Consider the following 20,934-nt stretch of genomic DNA (forward strand, 5'->3'; position numbering starts at 1 on the left):
ACTCATGGTAGTGGTACTGAAGTGTTGTTACGATGACACATTGGCATGATTCCATCACTATGTGTGACCAGGTGCGTTATCACACTGATATCGCTGTACCGCTGAATGCGCACTCATTCTGTTTCCTTTAATTGTGTTTGTTTACGATTATTATGTATAGATTACGGTGATGCGGAAAAACTTGAGGATGTGAGGATTGAGACCGGTTTTTTTTATCCCTGACGCAAGAAGAGGGGTTGTTATAAGTTTAATGTCAATGTCTGTCTGTCTAGCCACACAGGCTTTGAATTTCAGCATGTGAGTGGCTGCGTCGTAGCTTACGAACCGATTTGCTTTTATTTACGATAAAGCGAGTTTCTTTGCGGTGGTTTCTAGCTATGTTTGATAAAAATCGGTTCAGCCGTTTTTAACCCCCGACACAAAAAGATGGGTGTTATAAGTTTGCCTGCTATGTGTGTCGGTGTGTCTGTCTGTGACATCGCAGCTCTTAAACGGGTGGATCGATTTGAATGCGGTTTTTTTTATTTAAAATCAGGGTTTCTAGCGATGGTTCTTAGACATGTTTCACCAAAATCGGTTCAGCCGTTTTTGAGATATTGAACTTTGAAGTGACAAAGTCGGGGGTTTTCCAACTTTTGGTTGGTTAGGTTATTGAGGTACTGGACTTTGAATTGACAATGTCTGGGTATTGAATTCGGCTAGGTTAATTTAAGGTTACGAGTTGCGTCAAGGCACGAAGCGCCTCATCCACGCGGAATAGGAGCTCCGCGGGCGCGGGGATAATAAGAAATTGACGAACTAGAAAAAGGACGAAGGGAGCAAGCAGAATTGCTCTAATTTTTCTTACCAATAGCAATATTGAACAATAATGTGGGGGTAAAGTAATATGAATCAGTATTCCTTAATTTATCATTCATCACCAATTCATCACCTGAAAATGTTAGTCATACTCTCACGGAATGTTTCTAATGTATGAATCATCGCCATAAATTCATGACCACATTGATTAAAAGTCAAGGGAATTTTAACGTTTGTTGTTGTTTGAAGTCATTCACTGCTATAGGTGAAAAACCTAAGCAAATGACCTGTACCCTTAGTGTAAGTTTTCGGTTACAAAATAAAGCGTTAAAATTCCAATTTGTATGGAAACACAAACATCGTAAATGTTCCGCTAGAGGCGCTGTTCGTGTTTGCATACAAATTGGGTTTAACGCGAACGCGATCGAGACGTATTTTGTAACCGAAAACTTACACTAAGGGCACTGATGTTTTCTGTATCGCTTGCTATTTCTGTTGTACAATAAAGAGTCTTTGTATTGTAAATGATTAGCACAGAATTGATATGGTGCTTAAGTCATTTTTCGAATTTGGAACCTCAATTTGTTTATACTATACGGACACGTTACTACTACTTACAACAGGTTATATCGCTTAAGTTTTTTACCTATACCACCAAAGTTAAGGCAGCTTAGACAGAAGATAAGAGTAGTTTTAACTCTTCTCCAAACACACTCTTTTTGCAAGCATTACGAGAAAATAAAATCACCTCCTTTATGTCTATGAGAGGTACCCCAAAAATATTTTTTTACAAGCGCTGATAGTCTCCAAGCAAAGCCGTGGAGGGACGGATAGACAGACAGACGGACATGGCGAAACTATAAGGCTTCCGTTTTTGCCATTTTGGCTACGGAACCCTAAAAACGGCCGTAAGGTTCCACGGTCTTCCCCTCAATATGGCCCGTTCTTATTGACGTACGGTCGCGAAATCATTCTAATTGTGCTGTAAAAGGCTATAACCAGCTTATCAGCATTACGTCGTAAAAATCTGAAAATATTTCGTGAGATTAGTCTTCCGTGCACTGATAACGAACGAGATGAGTTAGGTACCGCCCGACGCTGCCGTTGCCCATCGACAAACAAGATTAAATCTGTGACTTTGAACATGAAATTACTGTAGTTGAATCTCATCGAACTCGTCAAACATGGCGGATGTAAACGATATCTAATTTTGGTATTTCTGCTTCTTTTGCTAGTTGAAGTATAATTTGGTACAGTCACCAGCATTAAGATGTGACCATCGACGGCCTGCAAAAATATCTGATCATTGGTGGATGGCATATATATATGACGATCTAACACGGTATAAGTATGTGATGATTTGTGGCCGGTATAAATATAGTTTTTTGGTAACGGCATAAGTATCTGACATCGGGCTGCTTAAAAATATCTGATATTGCACAAAATCAAAATTATGTAATCCACTATCAGCATAAATATCTATTCACTGTGAACGCATAACCATCGGATCACAGGTGGCATAAACATCTAACACGATACAAAATCGAAAATATGTCACCAATCTGCAAATATGAACTTTATTTTCTCGTTTTACGAATAGATTTTGAATACAACGATCTGACACTTCACGAGAAGAGTGCAGACTTGTCACTGCATATGCCCGTCTCACGTTTTACAAATCCTATTTTTATGAAAGAACATACTTAACAAATAATTCTTTGTAGCTTTTGAAATAAGAACAATATATTGTGCGTGGCATCGTGATTTTCTAGCAAGAAGGTTAATTTAAGTCGGTTAAACTATTTCTTTTACTAAAAATGCATGAAAAATAATGTTACGTCGGACGTCAACAATAATTGTTTTTTTGGATGTAATGATAAATTAATTTGGTAAAACATGCATTGGCACCTAGGTTTAGCTGTATTTCCGTTACTATAATGCAATGAAATAAAGTCAAACGTTTATGCTGATAGTGGATTACATAATTTTGATTTTGTGCAATATCAGATATTTTTAAGCAGCCCGATGTCAGATACTTATGCCGTTACCAAAAAACTATATTTATACCGGCCACAAATCATCACATACTTATACCGTGTTAGATCGTCATATATATATGCCTTTCAACAGTGATGACATGTTTTTGCAGTGCTGTCCATAGTCATATATTTATGCTGGTGACTGTACTTAGTGTTTTATGCGGCGATGAACCTTAACAGTAAACAGTGATCACAAAATTCTATATTGCTCTCGTGTCTGTCATTTTTTAATGCGCAAGTTGTCTCCGCGTGGTACAAAGTGAAGAAGAAGAATATATTTATCTTTAATTTAACTGACATTGGCCCAAGCCTTAAGGCCGCCATTGAGGGGAATAATAATAATAATACCGTGAGACACACATAAGATGATCTCAAGTGATATTTGATGTTCCTTTATTAAGTTAAGTTATTGTAGGATTCATTAATTAATATAGGTACAGAAATAAGTTATTGTAAAGAAAAGATTTTAAAATAGTAAATACATAGATAATAACAATTATAACAACAAATGCTATACCCTACCAGGGTTCATGTTAACTTTAAGAGCTTATGTTACATGTATGCACTATATAAATAAATAAATAAAATAAACACAAACATCACGCCTGTATGAAATGGAGTAGGCAGAGCACACGAAACGTTACCGCTTCGGAGCCACTTTTAGCAATTTTTGGTTTTAAGTTTGACAAAAACGGTACAATAGTGACAGGTTGCTAGCCTGTCGCCTACGGTATACCTTAACCTATCCTGTGAGACTCAATCGTATTTAATTAAATAACTCCGGGTAAAGGTCACTACCCACTACACTTGACTTGACTACACCACCGTATCATATATGACCGTAATAGGAGCGTGCCAGGCAGTGGCGTAGCGTGAGTATCATCCGCCCGGGTCGGAAGAAAATTTTGCTGCACTCTTGAGGTTTTAAAAAACCATAAGTAGTACAAGAATTTACAAGATGTCAATAAATATTAAAATTATTGCACCATCTAATTCTAGAAAGAGGATTCCTCAATTTCACAATATAAGTTGAAAAAGTTCGTGCTCATTCTAAACGGTCTGAATCGTAGGTGCCAAAAAAATTTGAAATAGGTATATTATTATCTAGATTCTAGATATTATTCAGTATTATGTGTTATGGAATTTTGTCGCCCCCTCAAAATTGCCGCCTGGGGCGAACGGCCCCCCCGCACCCACTACGCTACGCCGCCTACGCCACTGTAGGGCTACTACGAAACTCGACGTTCGTGTCGTTCGGTCCCTCTGACACTTGTACTATTTAATACAAGAGCGAGAGGGAAGATACGACACGAACTTCGAGTTTCGAGTTTCGTAGTAGCCCTGCTGGTGCCAGGCAAAAATATATTACATATTTGTATTGAAAAGTATGAGACTATGCCCTCTTAATTCACACGTTCGTGATCGCATTCGCCGTCTCTTTCTATCATCGTCGTACACCGTATGACAGAAAGAAGTGGTGAAAAATTCTGATTCCAAGTGTGTTGGACAATAAGGCCTCTGGGCGGCTACTACGAAATTCGAAAATCTAAGTTCGTATCGTACCGTCCCTCTCACTCTCGTATTTAATAATATAAGCGTCAGCGGGATGGCAAGATACTTATAAAGTTCGGATTTTGCACTTCGTAGTACCTGTCTGCAGGGCTACTACGAAATTCGAAAATCTAAGTTCGTATCGTACCGTCCCTCTCACTCTCGTATTAAATAATATAAGCGTCAGCGAGACGGTACGATACGAACTTTGATTTTCGAGTTTCGTAGTAGCCCAGCTGGTCTTGACAGACGGACGAAATGAGGATTTTCACAGACGAAATATCGCTAGATGGCGTTAGTATCTTAGTATCGTGAGGTTCGTTTGACGTTTGCTTGCGATTGGCTCATTTAGTTTTTTAACCAATCACGAGCAAACGTCAAACGGACCTCACGATCACGATACTAACGCCATCTAGCGATATTCCGCCTCCGTTAAAACCCTCATTGTTTGATTCTAATGAAGTCTTACGTTGCCATATAAGTGCCAGTTTACACCGTTTTGAAGTAATTAGCATCTCTCCATTTGCGCCTGGTTTAGTGCTAGTGTTATTTTAAACAGTAAGTCAAGAGTCAAGACAAGTTATTTTAACACGATAAGTACACGGTTAATTTACGAGTTCTGGTTTGAAACGTGACAATGACAATGTGACGTACACGTACCCATGTACAGTCAACTTTAAAAATATGTACTTATTCAAACGCAAAAATATGTAACACAGACTCTTATTCGGACGCAATAAGGCCGTAGTAACATATTTTTGATTGGTTCGAATAGATACTTATTTTTGAACTTGACTGTACTTTAATGATGCTACGACACTACGCTGCGCTGTTTAAAAATCTTAGGTGTGAAATGAAATAACAACCGGCCAAGAAAATTAAGTAATATTTTTCGAAGGATTTCGTATTTTGTACGGAATATTCCAAGCTTAGGTATATTTTATACCTTAGCTTAGGGTGCTATTTACTCTTAAAATACTAACAATTCTCAAGCGATCCTAGCTTTTATAATTTTCCTTGTAAATTTGATATACTTACTACCATCCTGATTTTTTCAAATTTTTCCACCCAACTAACAGTTAAAATTTTAGAGGGAATTTTAAAGTTGACTATTTTGCAAACAGATCACTGAATCGAAAAATCGTTCTGGCAAATGGTTTTAAAAGACCTATCCAACGATACCCAGCACTATAGGGTTAGTCGAGAAAAAAAATCACCCCCACTTTACGTCTATGGGAGGTAGGTACCAAATATTTTTTTTTATTTTATCACTGTCGACGTGACTGTTATGTATATTCATGCCAAATTACAGCTTTCTTAGCTGCGGACAGATAGACGGACAGTTGACTACGGAACCCTAAAAATAAGTGTCCAATATTTTTTCAATAATCTACATAACTGACGGACTAATACGATTTTTTAAATACTAGCCCATTATTAGCTTCCATATATAGCTTTGTAGCTCAGGGGGCCACTACGAAATCCCGAAATCGAAGTTCGTATCGTACCGTCTCTCTCACTCTCGTATTAAATAATACAAGCGTCACCGGGACGGCAAGATGCGAAGTTCGGATTGTGCAATTAATAGTATTGTAATTAGTAGTAGTGGGTTCAAACCCCGGCTCGCACCTCTTGAGTTTTTCGAAATTCATGTGCGGATTTACATTTGATAGTTACCACGAGCTTTACGGTGAAGGAAAACATCGTGAGGAAACCTGCACAAACCTGCGAAGCAATTCAATGGTATGTGTGAAGTTCCCAATCCGCACTGGGCCCGCGTGGGAACTACTGCCCAAGCCCTCTCACTCTGAGGGGAGGCCTGTGCCCTGCAGTGGGACGTATATAGGCTGGGATGATGATGATGAATTAATAGTATAGGACCAGTTGTAGTACTGTTTAAAATTTGACCGCGACTCGCCCCAACATGCTCACTAAGTGTTCAATTTAAAATCATTAGAAGTACCAATGGCTCTGGCGTCTGTTTACTGAATCGTAATTAATGTGGTTTGATGTTTTGATGCCACTCAACTTTACTTAGAGGGTTCTGGAAGCTTTTATGTTAATTAACGCCATTTGATAGAACAATAGTTCTAATAATTTGTTCCAGAAACACCTTATAAAACCAATATAGTTTACTACTAGTTTAGGATCTGTCAGATATTTACTCTGTATGTTGCTGATGTATGATTTATGGAAAATTTACATATTATTATTGTATTAAAATATTATGTTACTAGAGTTTACCCGCGGCTTTGCATGCGTAAACTATACGATCTGGTAGTTACAATTGAAATTCCGGGATTTTACGAAACCCCTGGGAATTCCCAAAATTTATATTGTGGTCTTCATTGAGGTTGTGTTAAGAACAACTGTCCAAAATTTCAAGACTAAGCTCAGCGGTTGAAATTTCAAGATTTTATCCCAATCTATGAATATCGGGATAAAAAGGAGCATATGTGTTATTCCAGAGGTCCAACCTACATACAAAATTTCATGACTCTAAATCCAGCGATTGTTATTTCGAGATTTTAACCCTATCCCGAGAATATCGGGATAAAAAGTATCCTATGTTTTAATCCAGGTTATAAACTAAACTTTTACCAAATTTCATCCAAATCCGTCCAGCCGTTTCAACTTGAAGAAGTAACAAACATACTCACTCACCAACTTTCGCATTTAAAAACAAAGTTTTAAAAGTAAAAAGGTTGCCTGGAAAAGATCGCTCTTAAGCGATAAGGGCGTCTATTGCTTACTTATGTACCTGTATTCTGTATCGCTTACTATTTGTGATGTACAATAAAGAGTCATTACAATAACAATACATTGTATTGCATTATTTACTAACTTTTGCCAGGCTTCGCTCGCGCAAAATTAGTATAATTTTTTTGATCCTACATTAACCATACATTATTTTGGGATAAAAAGTAGCTTATATGTTAATCCAGGGTATCAAGTACCTGTATGCCAAATTTCATGCAAATCCGTTCAATAGTTTTTGCGTGAAAGAGTACGGACAGACGAAACGGTAAAGCTAATTTTCTTGCGGTAGTTCTTAGCTATGTTTGATAACACGGTTGAGAGTATTTTTTTTTTACAGAAAAATATCCACAAATCAAGAAACTCTTCGGCTACGACCCTAACTTCAAATGGGTGGTGACCGGCATGGTGTTCACTCAGCTGCTGACACTGCCGCTCATACCTCACCTCAGCTGGCCGGCGATGTTGATCATGGCTTACTGCTTCGGCGGAGTCATCAACCACTCGCTGATGCTTGGTAAGTACCTACCTACGCCATACGCCGAACGCCAGTACCAAAAGCTAAACGCCAAACACCAACGGTATAAATTACAGATGTGCAAGTTGCGGTAAGTTTCCAAAAAGTTGGAAAAGTTCTCGGGAATTACTGGAAATTTTCAAAACAAATATAGGAAATTTAAATTTAAGAAACGGAAAGTTTCAATCTCCATACAAAATTGTGAGAAGTTTCCGAAATTTTCCTATGCGAAAACAGTACAGGCACATCAGTAGTATAAATCGGCCACTAAAAGTTAAACGCCACTGGCGCTAAAAGCCGAACGCCAACATAGCAATCTGATCACATATGTAGGATAAGATAGCAAATGAGTGGTCATGGCTATGGTTGATTGATTCTATTTCAATTTGGCAACAGACAGCTGTCAATCCGACCTTTTTAGGTTTCCGGAGCCAAAATCGCAAAAACGGAACCCTTATAGTTTCGCCATGTCTGTCTGTCTGTCCGTCCGTCCGCGGTTTTGCTCAGGGAGTATCAATGCTAGGACGTATATGCATAGACGTAAAGTGGGGGTGATTTTTTTTTCTCATCCAACCCTATAGTGTGGGGTATCGTTGGATAGGTCTTTTAAAACCATTAGGGGTTTGCTAAGACAATGTTTGTGAAATATTCAACTTTAAAGTGCAACAAACTGGTAGGCGGAAAAATTTGAAAAAATTTAGGATGGTAGTAAGTATATCAAACTTTCAAGGAAAACTATAACGGTTAAGTTTACTATCGATAAAAAATACAATATGGACCATCCATGAAAACTTAAGGTACCCAATTGCGTCACGTTTCTGACGCTCGCGAACGGAATCAAATGACAGATTTCGCGTCATCTTAATTTTTTTTATAAATCTGTACGGATGATTCCGGGAGGGTAGCAAGCAAGCCGGGTGGAGTAAAAAAAAGTTCGTATTTATTTTGCTTTATAGCTAACTGAAGTTTTCAATACTATTATTCACTTGATTTGTAGTTCATTATCCGAGAATTACCTACTGATTCGAGCAAGGTCTAAGCATTCACAAATCGCACACCTGTTTTTGTTTGGTTATCATTTAACTGCGCCGGAATCGCCCGATAAAGCCACTTGTTAATATCGCCTATAAACATGTGTTTAAGAGGCGTCTGCTTCGATAACAGTCGAGTGGGTGACACATGCAAAGATGTACTAGTTAGTTATCGATGGTTAAAGTCTATTAAATCCATGCCAATTGGTATCGATCGATCGATATCTGCTGTTTGCCTTTTATTTAAATTTAGAAAGCGAAACGGTAAAACCGGCCAAGGGCTAGTCGGTCTCGCGCACTCAGGGCTCCGGCTCCGGACCATTTTTTTAGGTATGTCTGATAGATGTACGCTTTCAACGACCAGATATTTAATGTAACTCTGATAACACTGGATATTTATAGATTTATAAATATCCAGTACTAACAAAGTCCTATTTCTTAGCAAATAATAATAATAAATCCATTTATTTCGAGAAAAAGGCAAAATATCACTAGATGGCGTTAGTATCGTGAGGTCCGTTTGAAGTTACAGTCTTGCTTGTGATTGGATCATTTATATAATTTATTGAATCAGGCGTTACTTTGCGGAGGTCCATATCAATGAACTAAAATAATTTCCTTGCTCACCCGCGACCTTACGATAGCTAAGCTTATGCAAAATATGAGTGTCCTCCACCTCCACACTGTAAGAACACACACAAATCACACAATCCCACCAATCACAAATGTCAAAGTTGTCAAACAGACCTCACGATGCTAGCGCCGAACAGCCTCTCACACGAACCCTCATTTATCGATATCCTGAGCAGGGATGTTATGGATATAACATTTCGGATCTGGATATGGATACGGATATACCTATGTCAAACATAATACCGGTTTCGGTTACGGTTACGGATGTTAAATTATTACGGATTATTCGATAGTTTCGGTTTCGGTTACGGATATTGGATTTTTAACGAAGTGTAAAAGTAAAATACAAATGGGAATAAATAAAAATACAATAATTTAAAAAAAAAAACAACTTAAACCTATACCTACAAACAAAGGCTTAAAAACCTCGTATAATTTTGTAATTTTTTATTGTATTTTTATTTATCTAGTTTTGTACAATAGTTTGCTTTCTAATAGGAATATAGATGAGTTGACTTCAATTTTATTGTAATAGTTACGAGTCGTAAATTACGACTTAGAAAAATAATAGTAAACAATAGATGCAGAAGACGCGCGCGGCTGTTCTGTCGGCTCGGCCGGGCAAAAACAAAAAACCTCTTATAACATGTCGCATTTTGACTCCGCCACAATCCGAAATTTTTATATCGGTTTCGGTTACGGTTTTGGATAGTTTTTTATTACGGATATCTGATAGTTTCGGTTACGGATACGGAGCACCATAACATCCCTGATCCTGAGCCATTCGAGACATCCCTACGCTCAAGTGGATGACACATGCGTACGTTGTTTTTTGCTATCAGATTTTCAGCTATTAAGTAGATTAGCTGTACCTAGATAATACTGCGTCGGAAAATATAGAGTATGCCAACAAAGCGCCTGCATAATTAATAAGGAATCCACTTGAACCGATTTAAGCTCGGCAAATTGTGTATACTCATAGATACTCATAGATACTCATAGATAGTGCTCGCTCTGTTCAGGCGCCATCTAAATGATATAACCCTTTAGGGAATAATCTGAAAAGCACCCTAGCTAGCTTCCCATGTCCTTCCATCATTACCGGTAGCTAGCTTCATAATGGGAATTGAGCTTTATCATTTTGTAGCTAGCTACCACATAGCATAATAGCTTTTGCCCGCGGCTTCGCCCGCGTGAAATTCGGGTATCGCGCGCTGGTCCCTCGGGAACTGCTTTTTTCCGGGATAAAAAGTAGCCTATGTCACTCTCTGACTCATAAACTATCTCTATGCCAAAAATCACGTCGATCTGTCTGTCGCTCCGTTTCGACGTGAAAGACGGACAAACGTACAAACACACACTTTCGCATTTATAATATTAGTTTGGAATATGGATTCTTGTGTCTTAAAATTATTAAAATCTTCTTCTTAGTCGCTTAGATAGGTATATTAATCATGATCGTTTATAGACGAGCGAGCATTACTTAGCTTTGACGAGTTCCATTGGTCATCTACGGTCTTCTTCATCAGGTCCAGGTTACCAAATGATACTTTCTGAATGTAAATACTTATCTTAATGCTAAAAATGCCAAAATCGTCATAGGTGTGCCTATAAAACTTGAGGTTTGCCCTCGTTTTTCCTAGGATCCCATCATCAGATCTTGACTTAGTGACAATGGGACCACCTCAGAAGAATACTCTTTCGAATAAAAAAAGAATTTTGAATGTCGGTCCACAATTGACCGAATAATCGGTGAACATACATAAAAAAATACAAACATTGGAACCTATTGGAACATAGAAAACCAATATAGAACCTCCTCCTTTTTTGAAGTCGGTTAATAAATCAAAATAGTATCCTTAAACTGACAGATAAAAACAACCGCATTCAAATCGGTCCACCCGTTTAAGAGCTACGGTGCCACAGACAGACACACAGACACACATAGCGGTCAAACTTATAACACCCCTCTTTTTGCGTCGGGGGTTAAAAAGTACAGTTAGAAAAAAAGCTGATAATTACTTAGATTTGCACAAGAACTTTACTTTGTAATCCCCGCTGCAAAAAGTGAGGTAAGTTCGTCATGTCTGTGTGTCTGTCTATGGCATCATAGCTCATAAACGGTTGGACCTATTTGAATGCGGTTTTTAATCGAAAGCTAGTTGTAGATGATCCTTAGCTAAGTTTCATTACAATCGATTCAAACATTTATGAGATATTGAACTTTGAAAAGATAGTGACGGGTTTTTCACTTTCCTATGTTGGCTATACTTTAGCTGGTAGCGTAGAGAAAGAGACAGTACACGGCTGAGTTTACGTCAATGATTCACATGTATTTAAATAATAATTATGTTGGGCAGATCACGTATGTCGATTATGATATCGAATCTTATCGCTTTATTGTTTTAGGTATCAATATAATTATGCAATCCACTTCATATTTTGCACGTGCTGGTTAGCACGTGAATTATGGCTGAATTAGTTAGAGATATGTGAAAATTTCAAAGACTATGAAATAGATTAGATACGGATTGACTTGAAATTTGTTACACATATATGTAGGTTGGATCACAATGCAAGTACAGTCAGCACAAAAACTTGTATTATTAAAATGTATGTACTGGTCTTGTATATGCTTCTGAGTCTTACCAGCACCAGCTTTGTTATTTATGGTATAAATGTGAAAAAAAATACATTGAAAAGAGAGATTAAAATAATAAATAAATATCTCGGGACAATTCACACCAATTGACCTAGTCCCAAAGTAAGCTTAGCAAAGCTTGTTATGGGTACTAAGCAACGGATAAATATAATTATATAAATAGACACATACTTAAATACATATTAAACACCCAAGACCCGAGAACAAACATTCGTATTTTTCATACAAATATCTGCCCCGACACGGGAATCGAACCCGGGACCTCAAGCTTCGTAGTCAGGTTCTCTAACCACTAGGCCATCTGGTCGTCAATATAAATAAAACTAACCTAAACGAAGCGGTTTTTTATATTATTTCAACATGCTGAAAATTCTTTATTCAATGGACGGTCTGTGCTTTACAAAGTACCTACATTCGGCCGTTATTCTTACCGTTAATTAGTTCTTTATAAAGGACTAGGAGGATAAGTAGAAATATTTAGAGACATGAGTTCTTGGTAGCTACTGTTTGTTTGCACACGCGTTCCTGAGAAAAAAAATCTTGACGGACGGACGGAAAACGAAGTGTTATTATAGGACCGTAATGTATTAATTGTCCTGTGGCCTCTCAAGCAGAGGATCGTGGGTTCAAACCCCGGCTCGCACGTCTGAGTTTTAGAAATGCATGTTTGAAATTACATTCAGTGGCGTAGCTACCGGAGGGCTAGACGGGGCAGTGCCCCGGGGCCCCCAAGCTCACGGGCCCCCTCGGACTCAGACTTACAAACTATGAATGACAAATCTGGAGTACGTCTAATTCGGAACACGATGAATCGGAACAAACGACTTTGAATAGTTTAGTTTGGGGCCTAGTTTATTTTTCGCCCCAGGACCTTTGGTTACTTAGCTACGCCACATTTGTGATTTACCACTGGCTTTACGGTGAAGGAAAACATCGTGCCTGCCTGGGAAGTAATTCAATGGTGTGGGAAAGTGCCCAATCCGCAATGAGCCCGCGTGGGAACTACGGCCTACGCCCTCTCATTCTAAGAGGAGGCCTGTGCCCAGCAGTGGGAAGTATGTAGGCTGGTATGATTATAAGGGTTCGGTTTTTGCCAACTAAGGTACGGAGCCCTAATAATCAGAAGTCATAATATTCTGTTAGAATAAAGGAGGTTACGTACTCTGTTCTGACAGGCCGTTTACAATTTTGATATTCTTTTTAATTTCATACTTAGATTCTCGTGTTCTCCTGTCACTGTTGTGATAGCTTTGTTAATATGTCAATGTATTTTTCTCTGTGTAAATAAAGATTAATTATAGCTAATTAATCTTATGTTATTAATCTTCTCCATATTCCATCTGTATTTATAATGTGCAATTAGTGCTATAGCGATAGACACTAATATATTAGAATAAAGGTCGTCGCTTATCAGCGATTAGCCCAAAGTTATGCGAACATTTACAATTATACAATTAGATTGATTATAATCTACGTGGTACTTATCAGGCATAGTCTAGAAGCAATGATTAGTCAATACTTATCTTTATTACTCATGCAAATTCTATGATAAGCCTTCAGCTCAAGCTCTTTAATGGCCAAATAAACAAAATACTCACAAGGTTTCGATTGCGTTAAATTTCCAAGTAACTATATTAAGCATTGTAACCTTGCGAGTCCGATCCGAGCCTACATACTTTGTAAAAAAAAAAATCGACTGTAAGAATAAAATTAAATGCCGAATGTACCATCAGCCAAATATGTGGTCTACCACCCTAAAGTTGATAATCGTTTGCATGTCATAAAACAATAATGCCAATAGACGTGAAAGTTCGACTTGAGCGACATATTCAATTGATAGTTTTTTTTTTAATTGATAGGTCAGAATGAGAGGGCTTGGGCCATAGTTCCCACGCGGGCCCAGTGCGGATTGGGAACTTCACACACACCATTGAATTGCTTCGTAGGTTTTGTGCAGGTTTCCTCACGATGTTTTCCTTCACCGCAAAGCTCGTGGTAAATTTCAAATGAATTTCGAAAAACTCAGAAGTGCGAGCCGGGGTTTGAACCCACGACCCTCTGCTTGAGAGGCGATGGGTCAAACCACTAGGCCACCACGGCTTATGCTGATGGTAGGTAAAAAAAAAACTAAGTAGTTTGGCTCAGTGACCCAAAATGAGTCTTGGCCTCCGAAACGAGAGCTTCCCACTTAACCCGATCCTGCTCAACTTCACGCCAATTGCCGGCTTGAAGCTGTCGCAGATCCGCCTCCACAGCATCAGCCCAGCGATACTTCGGCCGACCAACCGGACGACGACCAGTTGGCCGTCCCAAATACGCCCTCTTGACCCCTCGAACTTTATATCCTAAGTGTTTTAAGCTATTTTCACAGAAATTTCAAAAATAAGAAATAAAAATTATTGAGAATTTTTGAGCTGGTGCTATTTTTAATGGGTCCCGACTCCCAACTGTTGAACTCTAGACTTCTAGACTTGTTTTTTTATTATTGGTAGTCTTTTTAAGGCAGTCGGGTTTAATATCTTTATTTTTTTTTAAGTCGGCTAATAATGAAATAATACAAATAAATTTCTATTCCAGCTATCCATGAGATATCACACAATCTCGCGTTCGGCCACGCCCGCCCGATGGCAAACCGGTGGTTTGGGTTCTTCGCCAACCTGCCCATCGGGATACCGACCTCGATCAGCTTCAAGAAATACCATTTGGAACACCACAGGGTAAGACAATCCTTCAACTTTCATCATGTTTAATCCCCGACGCAAGAACCGCTATGTGTGTCTGTCTGTGGCACCGTAGCTCTTAAACGGGTGGACCGATTTGAATGCGGTTTTTTTATTTGAAAGCAGGTCTTCTAGCGATGGTCCTTAGACATGTGACATCAAAATCGGTTTAGCCGTTTTTGAGATATTGCATTTTGAAGTGTCAAAGTCGGGGGTTTACCAACTTTTTGTTGGTAGGTTAGGTTATACTATACCTCCTTCATTGGTTACGATGGTCATGTTACCACGTTCAATAGGGTTTTTCCAGGGCTAATAAATAAGATCGATAGAGTATATAAAACTGCTCATAAACTTGAGAGCGTTCACTTGTAACAGGACAATCAACTATTTTACCGACACTTTGGGCGTCTCCTGCGTTACCAAAATTGTCTCTGGCGTTACCAAAAAATCGTACTTCCAACAAGATATTTCACGGTTTAATAGGTTGAACTACGTAAGATGGCATGTATTCATGTACACCATCTATTAAATTACAGAAAAGACATGTTTACTTACAAAAATCTTCAATTGTTTGAAAAATGTCGCGGACAGATTAGTGTCGGTAAAAAAGTTGATTGGCCAACAATGTAATGAGCATTCTAGTTCTAGTCTGGAGCATTTTTGTTGATAAAAGTTATTCAGTCTTATCACTTTGTCTAAAAAGCAGCTGGTCTAAGTAGCAATGAGGGTTTTCACAGAGGCGAAATACCGCTAGATGGCGTTAGTATCGTGAGGTCCGTTTGACGTTTGCTTGCGATTGGCTCGTTTAGTTTTTGTAACCAATCACGAGCAAACGTCAAACGGAAATTAAAATTGATAAACCAGGTAATAGACGAACGGCGACCGATTAGCCAGTACATTCGGGGAACTTTTTAGACCACTTGTTACTTAGATTAGACCAATTGCTACTTAGACCAGCTGTCTAGACGAAATAATACTAACCTTCTGACGGAAACCTTAGAAAGTACTGATTCCTTCCAGTACCAAGGCAATGAAGTGATCGACACCGACCTCCCGACCCTCATGGAAGCCAAACTCTTCAACACGACCTTCGGCAAGCTGGTCTGGTTGGTCCTTCAGCCTCTGTTCTACATCATCCGGCCGCTCATGGTGCGCCCCAAACCTCCAGAACCCTTGGAAGCTGTCAATTTGGTCATACAGCTGTTCTTTGACGCTGTCCTCGTGCAATTGTTCGGTAAGTTGACTTTAACTTTTCCCATTATCTTGCATAATATCGATTGATCGAAATATACTTCGCATAACAGTTATCGCAGAAACATTTTTAGCCGAATGATACTTCAGCATAATCGTACTTGTGTATTTAGCTTAATTATCGTGTCGCATAATATTCATTTGGCAGAATTTTGAATTGCAGAATAATAATATCACCGAATTTTATGTAGTATACTAGCTTTTAACCGCGGCTGCGCCCGCGTGGTATTCGGTTATCGCGCTTTGTTCCCTCGGGAACTGTGCATTTTTCCGGGATATAAAGTAGCCTGTCACTCTCGGGCCCATAAACTATCTCTATGCCAAAAATCACGCACGTTTATAATATTAGTATGGGTAAGGTCCGCCGAATTTATTATGGCGTAATTGTACCATAGCATGATATTAGTAATGAAAGCAACTGCTATCTGTAAAGTAGGTTAGGTTAAAACTGCGATAATAACATCGCGCGAGTCCGAGCGAGTGAACCGAGCGTTTCACAGCAGCGACCGGCGAAGCGCCAGAACTGGACTACTGTCAGCTAAGTATGTCAGGTTAGACTTGCTGCCAGTAAAGTATTAGTAACATATTATAATGCTTTGTAACTTTATGCCAACTAAATAGTATGCGATACGAATGTCGGTGAGACAATTATTCGATCATAGGACTATAATTCAAATCAACATTATGCTAATCTACTATTCTGTCTAAGAAAATTGTGCGAAATGACAGTATACTTAGAAATTTATGCGAAAGAAATTATGACAAATCTCGAAAATCTAGGCAATAATAGTGTGGAACTTCATTACTGCTTTGCTAGCAAGGTATTCTACGGAGGAATCTGTTCCTTATTCCCCTTGGTTAATACACTTATATTATTACAGGTTGGAGGACGTTATTTTATCTCATCATTGGATCTCTAATGGCCATGGGAGTTCACCCTGTTGCAGGTATTGCACTGTCTAATTATACCAATAGTAACTGTTACGCGGGTATTTTACACGTTCCCAGAATAAAAAGTAGCCTATCGTCGGGGATACGGCAATACCGCGTAACTAGCTTTTTCCATAAGGTATAATTTCCACTGTACTAACAGTACTAACATTGTACTTGTCTGACAGTGAAAATTAGACCTTATGGAAAATGCTGGTTAGGGGCAATCCACAAAAATGTCCCTTACGAAATGCTTTTGCCTTGCATGGCAGTTAATTCAATCCGTAAAGCTCGAGAATATACTGCCAATTTGTTAGCAAAGTCATGAAATATCATTTTCTCAGCCTTTTCAGAACTATCAGAAGAACGGCATTTTGTAAGGGGCATTCTTGTGGAATGCTCTGTTACGCGGTATTGCAGTATCACCGACGCTATGTTTCCAAAACGATTCAGGATTATTCGAGAGTTTCAACCGCCACATTAACACAATATATAGCTTATATATATATAATGTGACATTAACCCCCGACGCAAAAAAGGCATGTTATCATGGTCACATTTTTATCCAACTGCCCGAAGGAGGGTTATTTATGAATGGACTGTAAAATTTGATGACATTTTCGATTATTTTTAGACCACTCCTCTACTTCTACTAGATAAGGGTCTCCACCCGCTAGCTGACGCTGTTTTCACGGAACGGGTAGACGCCGATTGAAAAAATGATCAATATCTGAAAAACGGCTAAACCGATTTTGATGACACATGTCTTAGAACTATCGCTAGAAAACCTGCTTTCAAATAAAAAAACGCATTCAAATCGGTCCACCCGTTTAAGAGCTATGTGCCACAGACAGACACACATAGCGGTCAAACTCATAACACCCCTCTTTTTGCGTCGGGGGTTAAAAATAGTGTCAGCAGCGCTAATCGCGCGTCGCGTGCATACTAGTGCATAGGATTTTACTTGACCTGCACCCGCGAATGACCGCGCCAGCGCGTTAATTAAATGTTTTTCTTCTTTTTTAGGCCACTTCGTATCAGAACACTATATGTTCAAAAAAGGGTATGAGACGTATTCGTACTACGGACCGCTGAATTTAATCACGTTCAACGTGGGGTATCATATGGAGCATCACGACTTCCCGGCTGTGCCAGGCAGCAAGCTGCCAGAGGTAAAAATAAGGAATTAATGTTAACTACTAAGATTTCCCTAAATACTCTGGTTTCAGTCTTTGACACAATCGTATAAATTGTCATAGTTATTAAGAGCTGTCAAAACGTATTCCCCCGCAGACATTGTATGGCAATCATGAAATGCATTGATGAAATGTGACTTCAGTTATTTGCCAACTCAGTTGACCTCAGTTGACTAACAGTTTTCCAACCAACTAAAAATATCTAAGTTAATTTTCCAACTGTTTTTCGGTGCTGAAATAATTAGTTTTTTATTACAATTAAGTCTTTGAATTATCATTTAATACTCTCAATTATCCTATTCACATTATACGAAACAAAAATTCGACCAAACAATCATTCTACCAAACGAACATTATGTCAAAAAAAATTAGACCATCCCATGCAGTGTCGACTTTTATTTCAGGTAAAACGCATAGCCGCAGAGTTCTACGATGACCTCCCGCAGCATACTAGCTGGACGGCAGTTCTCTACGACTTCGTAATGGACCCCGACATAGGGCCCTATGCCCGCATAAAACGCAAGCAACACGGCTTGGAGAGCTAGATGACTTTATTATACATCCGCATTTATTATACCAATGAATTTAGATATATTTATTGTCAGTGATCGCAATAGGTAAAGTACATTTATCTGAACTTTGCGGGTAGAAGTAATAATATGGAGCTGTTAATACCACCTAAACCCGAGATTTTGAAACTTAATACTTTTTTTTTTAAAGGTAAAACGACCGTAATATGTTTTACAACAGACTGATGTTTATTCATGAAGACGCTAGGTGACGCTATTATAAAAGGAAACGTTTAGAAACATAACATACTTACCTTGTTTTGTTTTGGCGTGTTGCGGCAGCCGCCGAGTCGCGTTGCTCCTAGGAAGAAGGGCTACGTATTAGCCCGAAAGATGTCGAGCTAAACTCGATTTTAGACGTGAGTTATCCGTTATAATGTCATTTAATATTATACTAATACTTATGATCACGTATTACAATTCATTCTTAATAGGCATTTAAAAGTCTAGACAAACCTTTGATAAACTTTTATACTTACAAAACAATGACTCTTTATTGAACACCAACACATAGTACACACAACACCCAACACAGGTATAAGACGAAGACACGGCAAGGTGCAATGACGGCCACATGGTCTCACCGGAAGACCAGCGCCAGCTCTTGAGCCGGCATTATGCTGAGCTGGGTCCGTTTCGTGAACAGTAACCTATACCTTAAGTCACTGTTCCGAATAATCGTATTTTCTTTCTTCTTTCTTTCTTTAGGTCTTCCTAATGTTTATACTTACCTAAAATAAAAAAAAAAATATAATAACAAACCTTTAATATCTACAGCACAATCATTTTCAGAAACCTGGTGGGTCAGAAACTAGGTGGTATTAACAACTCGATATTACTTCTCACGAAGTGTAGGTAAATTGACTACCTATTCCATGACTGCAGCACTGTTTATTGTTTATACAAGGTGTCTTAATATTAAATCCAGAATACTTCGGTAGATGGTTAGATCAGTTTAACTGAACCGAATACCTCTATACAGGTTATTTTTCTCAGAATTTTGGCTTAAATAGTCTTATTTGAATTTGCGATCTCACCTTAAAAAAATCGTGGAAAACACGCTTGGAAATAGTAACAATTTTGTGTGAAAAGTAATGCAATCAAAATCGTTTATAGCGACACAACTTATAACAACATAACGGGTGTAAAGACCAAAAAAAAAGTCCCGACACGATCTTATGTACCAAAATAACACTAGTTATAGACCAACCGTATTTAACAACCTAAATTGCAGTCCCTTCGATGTCGTTCTAAACAGTTTTGACTGTACCATTTTCTACTCTGTAACTGAGCTTTATGGACCATAGCTAGTATTAAAATTGATACCTATAGGTATATATCTATAGCTGTGTTTTTTACCTTATTCCCGGTACGTAACTATCTTACATAACCAGCGCTGGATAGGGCCAAATATCTCCTATTTAAAACAGATTTTAATAATGTTATCGGTCACTTTTATCGTCAAGCAAAAAATTATATACGACGGCGAGCGAAGCGAGGAGTGTTATTAGGTACAATGCGAACACAAATCGTTACAAATGTTATGTACGGGGAACAAGGTTTTTTTTGCACTGCTGGTGCCAGTGTAAAGAATGGCGACTGTGCCTTGTGTTTTGTATGAAATAATCTACTGTTATTTTATCAATATTATACTCATTCTGATGGCACTACACTTCGATGTTTATTCATAGCTGCTACAATGAAGTTCCAAAATTTTCCATTTGTTCCAAGGAAGAGCTCAGTCGGAAGTTGTCTATGGTATATTAACGAACTCTTGTATTTAAATAAATATTGCCGACCAGATGGCCTAGTGGTTAGAGAACCTGACTACGAAGCTTGAGGTCCCGGGTTCGATTCCCGTGTCGGGGCAGATATTTGTATGAAAAATACGAATGTTTGTTCTCGGGTCTTGGGTGTTTAATATGTATTTAAGTATGTATCTATCTATATAATTATATTTATCCGTTGCTTAGTACCCATAACACAAGCTTTGCTAAGCTTACTTTGAGACTAGGTCAATTGGTGTGAATTGTCCCGTGATATTTATTATTATTATTATTTCTATTAAGGTTCTGAATGTTTTTTCTTAAATCTAGGGTCCATCTGTCAGGGATTAATCTTTATAAAAATCTATTTTTGCAAGCTTTTATTTAACTTTGCCCAGTTTGTTGTTGTTGTCGGGTCAAATCTTGTAAGAATATTTTGACTCACTTCCAGTGATCGGATTATCGTGAAATTTGGTGTACTAGATATAATTTATATATATATATATAACATTTT

The 20,934-nt window shown here is 38.4% G+C and overlaps 1 protein-coding gene across 1 annotated transcript; it reads left to right on the top strand.

Annotated features, from left to right (window-relative positions):
• Positions 1-7,485: 7,485 nt before the first annotated feature.
• ifc (delta4-sphingolipid-FADS-like protein ifc) lies at positions 7,486-20,932 on the top strand (the record flags this gene model as incomplete). Its single annotated transcript, XM_074109284.1, is given in 6 exon segments — positions 7,486-7,662; positions 14,566-14,705; positions 15,729-15,942; positions 16,841-16,906; positions 17,916-18,061; positions 18,490-20,932. Coding segments are annotated over 6 exon segments (884 nt in total), but the record flags the coding sequence as incomplete, so codon positions are not given.
• Positions 20,933-20,934: the final 2 nt, after the last annotated feature.

This window comes from Choristoneura fumiferana, chromosome 28, assembly GCF_025370935.1.
Source record: "Choristoneura fumiferana chromosome 28, NRCan_CFum_1, whole genome shotgun sequence".
Taxonomy (NCBI): Eukaryota; Metazoa; Arthropoda; class Insecta; order Lepidoptera; family Tortricidae; genus Choristoneura; species Choristoneura fumiferana.